At 41.9% G+C, this 4,142-nt stretch overlaps 1 protein-coding gene across 1 annotated transcript in view; it reads left to right on the top strand.

Moving 5' to 3' along the window:
• Window positions 1–4,142, top strand: part of HPS5 (HPS5, biogenesis of lysosomal organelles complex 2 subunit 2) — a 44,519-nt gene that overhangs the window by 34,025 nt on the left and 6,352 nt on the right. Inside the window, exons 19-21 of the mRNA XM_012811399.2 lie at window positions 302–421; window positions 1,866–1,979; window positions 4,027–4,137. Coding sequence (XP_012666853.1) covers window positions 302–421; window positions 1,866–1,979; window positions 4,027–4,137 — 345 coding nt within the window. The remainder of the gene's footprint in view (window positions 1–301; window positions 422–1,865; window positions 1,980–4,026; window positions 4,138–4,142) is intronic.

The following is a 4,142-nucleotide window of genomic DNA, read 5'->3' as shown; positions in this document are numbered from 1 at the left end:
CCTCCAACTCCTGGGCTCAAGCGAGTCTCCTGCCTCCGCCTCCCAAGTAGCTGGGACTACAGGCGCCCGCCACAACGCCTGGCTGTTTTTTGGTAGCAGCCATCATTGTTGTTTGGCAGGCCTGGGCTGGGGATTCGAACCCGCCACCTTAGGTGTATGTGACTGGCGCCTTAGCCACTTGAGCCACAGACACCGAGCCCCTATACTGATCTCTTAACCAAATTTTCTTCACACCCCCACATTTTATGTTTCCTTTCTTACCATGCAGATTGGTGATTTTTTTCCCCCAACTTTCTCTTAGGTCATCTTTCCTTGAGTCCCTTCTGCAACCAGAGTCTTTAAGGTTGGATTGGCTACTTTTGGCCGTGTCCCGTGATGCTCCGCCGAGCACAAGCACTATGGATAGTGAAGGTTACCCCAGGTATGGAAGAAGTCCTTTTTCTAAGGATTGAGCTCCCAAGTTCCTCTGGAACTGTTTTATTCACATATAACATTCTGGGCTCACTTGAGAAACAGTTATGGAAAAGATTATGGGAATAATGAGATTAGGTGTACTTCTTAGTGGTTCTGAACATTTTTGGGGTCATCAGCCCTGTAAGAATCTAATGATTCCTTTCAGAAAAAATGTACATCCATGCAGAATTTTGCACATGACTTCAGGGAATTAAACTGACCTCCTGTAGTTCTTTCATGGACCCACATTAAGAGCCCTTAATGATTAAAGTTAGAGGAAGAAAATTGTGTGTGTGTGTCTGTCTGCCTGAAAAATTGTGAAGGGATCAGACATAATCAGATTTAGAATTTTTTTAAAAAATAATATTTACAAAAAAATACACACTGATATTTGTATATTCCTGGGTGGCACCTGTGGCTCAAAGGAGAAAGGCGCTGGCCCCGTATTCCAGAGGTGGCAGGTTCAAACTCAGCTCTGGCCAAAAACTGCAAAAAAAAAAAAAAAAAAGAAAGAAAGAAAGAAATATTCCTTGTGTTTTCCTTCGGGAGAACCTTCCTATAAGCCCCCCAGATGCCTGCCTTATATGCCTAGGTAAAAAGTTTGGGAAGATACACTATGGCTATCTATGAGTGATGGAATTATGGGCTTCCTTCTTTTCTTTGCTTTTGATTACCTAAAATACCTAATATTTAAAAATAAACAGTTTATAGGAAAAGCAGCTATTTTTAATTTTTATAAGCCACATAAAAATGTTTAAAATATATAATAATAATGAAAATAATTAAACTCTTTTTAGATGGGTAATAACATTCTAAAGTTTATTTTCTATCTAATTTACTTTTTTTTTTTTTGAGACAGAGTCTCACTTTGTTGCTCTTGGTAGAGTGCCATAGTGTCACAGCTCACAGCAACCTCCAACTCCTGGGCTTAGGCGATTCTCTTGCCTCGGCCTTGCAAGTAGCTGGGACTACAGGTGCCCGCCACAATAGCCGGCTATTTTTTGTTGCAGTTTGGCTGGGGCCGGTTTCAAACCCACTACCCTCCGTGTATGGGGCCGGTGCCCTACCCCCTGAGCCATGGGCTCCGCCCTGATCTTTTTTCTTTCTTTCTTTTTTTTTTTTTTTAAGAAATACAGTCTTATTCTGTTGCACAGGCTGCAGTGTAGTGCAATCTCATACTTCTGGATTCAAGTGATCTCCTGCCCCAGCCTCGAAGTAGCCAGAGCTACAGGCATGTACTACTACAGCCAGCTAATTTTTACTTTTTTTGTAAAGATAGGGGTCTCAATATGTGGCCCGGGCCAGTTTCAAACTGTGTGGCTCAAGCACTGCTCCCACTTTGGCTTCCTGAAGTGCTAGCATTACAGGGCGAGTCACCTAACCTGACCTACTGATACTCTTTCATTTCACAGGCCTCATTCACATTTGCTTTCCTGGGGTTATAGTCAGCTGATCCTTCATCTAATTAAACTTCCTGCAGATTTTACAACCAAAGGGAAAATGGCTGACATATGTAGATCTTGTGGGTAAGTGAAGATTTTCTTTTCTTTTTTTTTTTTTTTGAGACAGCATCTCACTATGTCACCCTCGGTAGAGTGCCATGGCATCACAGCTCACAGTAACCTGAAACTCCTGGGCTTAAGTGATTCTCTTGCCTCAGCCTCCCAACTAGCTGGGACTACAGGCACCTGTCACAATGCCTGGCTATGTTTTGGTTGTAGTTGTCATTGTTTGGCAGACCCGGGCCGGATTCGAACCCACCAGCTCTGGTGTATGTGGCTGGAACCCTAGCTGCTGAGCTATAAGCGCCAAGCCTAAGTGAAGATTTTCTAAGAGGCTAAAGTTAAGATTAGAATAATTTCAGTTAACAACCTTACAGTTAAGAGCCTGAACTGATATGCATTATCATTTGGGAATTCTAAGTGATAGTAAATGAAATATTTTTTTCCTTTTAAATTTTGTGCGTATTTCCTTGTTTATTCCTCTCCAGTCCCTCTGTTGCTCACCTCAGTTCTCAGCCATGTGGATAATATTTAATTAAGTACCAGATTGTGTGATACCAGGTGTAATTGATATAGGAGTTCCAAGAAGGGAGAGGTCAGAATGGGCTCAATACAATCTCTGGTGAAGGACTCAGGGAGGAGGGGAGCCTTTGGACATAAATCCTGACACCTGGTAGAATTTGTATTTGTAAAGTACCCAGGAAGAGGGTCTGGCAGGTGAGAGAAACAGTAAAAGCAAGGGCGTGAGAAATTGACATTGCTTATTATCCACATCACATATTAGTCAATTATTTATTGCTTTTGGATATAGTGACCTGTGTCTCTTCCCTCTTAGTGTCTAATTCATATAGTGGTAGGTACTTGCTACACAGTTTTTCACTGATAATCAGGGATGAGACTGGTCAGGTGGTGGGTGAAGAGATTATGCAGGACCTTAAAAGCTGGTCAGAAGAATTTAGTTATCAGGAGACTCTTTTATACTTTTTGGTACAAAAATAATGAAAATGGAGCATTCTGGAGATCATTTCTTCTGTCATACACAAGTAGGTTTGCAGACAGGAAGGTGAACTAGGAAGGTGTTGCAGTCATTGAGATAGATAGAAATTGATGAGTAGGACAGCAAAAGGAACACATCCAAGGGATGTTTCAAAGGAAATTGCAATGGGACTATTTTTTTTTTTTTTTTTGAGACAGAGCCTCAGGCTGTTGCCCTGGGTAGAGTGCTGTGGCATCACAGCTCGCAACAACCTCCAACTCTTGGGCTTAAGCAATTCTCTTGCCTCAGCCTCCTAAGTAGCTGGGACAACAGGTGCCCACCACAACATCGGGCTATTTTTTGGTTGCAGCCGTCATTGTTGTTTGGTGGGCCCAGGCTGGATTCAAACCTGCCAGCTCAGATGTGGCTGGCGCCTTAGCCGCTTGAGCCATAGGCACCTAGCCTGCAGTGGGACTTCCTGCCACTGGATATAGGAAATGAAGGAGAGGGAAGAGTCAAGGAGAACTTCCAAGGTTTGCATATTTGAAGAAGAAATATGCTAATTTTGTATTGAATCTTAAAATTTTTAGAAAATATATAAAGTTTAAATGACTCATAATTGGGGCTTGGCCTCAATTGTCAGTATTTGCTATGTTGCCTGGTGTAGAGTGTGGTGGCATTATCATAGCTCATTGTGACCTCAAATTCCTGGTTCAGGCTGGTCTCAAACTCCTGCCCTCAAGTTATCCTTCCATTTCAGCTTCCCAGAGAATACTAAGATTATAGACATGCGCCACCAAGTCAGGCCTGTTAATAGCTTTTGTTTAAACAATCTGGGTTGTCCAAAAGACTCTTCTGTGATAATGGAAATGTTCTACTGAACTGTCCAATATGGTTGTCACTAGCCACATTTGGTCATTGAGTATTTGAAATGTGAAGGGGTCAACTGAAAGACTTTTATATTTGACTTAATTATATTTTAATTAATTTTATTTTAAATAGCCACATGTGACATGTTATTGCTATACTGGACAATGCAGCCCCAGGTAAATTCACTGCCTTTTATTCCTTTCTTCAACTTTGGTCTCTTTAAAGTTTCTGGCCTGGATATCTTACTCTCTGTTTGGAGCTGGAAAGAAGAAGGGAGGCCTTCACCAACATTGTGTATCTGAATGATATGAGCCTGATGGAAGGGGACAATGGTATGTTAA

The sequence above is a fragment of the Otolemur garnettii genome, unplaced genomic scaffold, assembly GCF_000181295.1.
Source record: "Otolemur garnettii isolate 467f Iridium unplaced genomic scaffold, OtoGar3 scaffold00001, whole genome shotgun sequence".
Taxonomy (NCBI): Eukaryota; Metazoa; Chordata; class Mammalia; order Primates; family Galagidae; genus Otolemur; species Otolemur garnettii.
The sequence above is the reverse complement of the archived record's forward strand: the minus strand, read 5'-3'. Positions and strand labels throughout refer to the sequence as shown.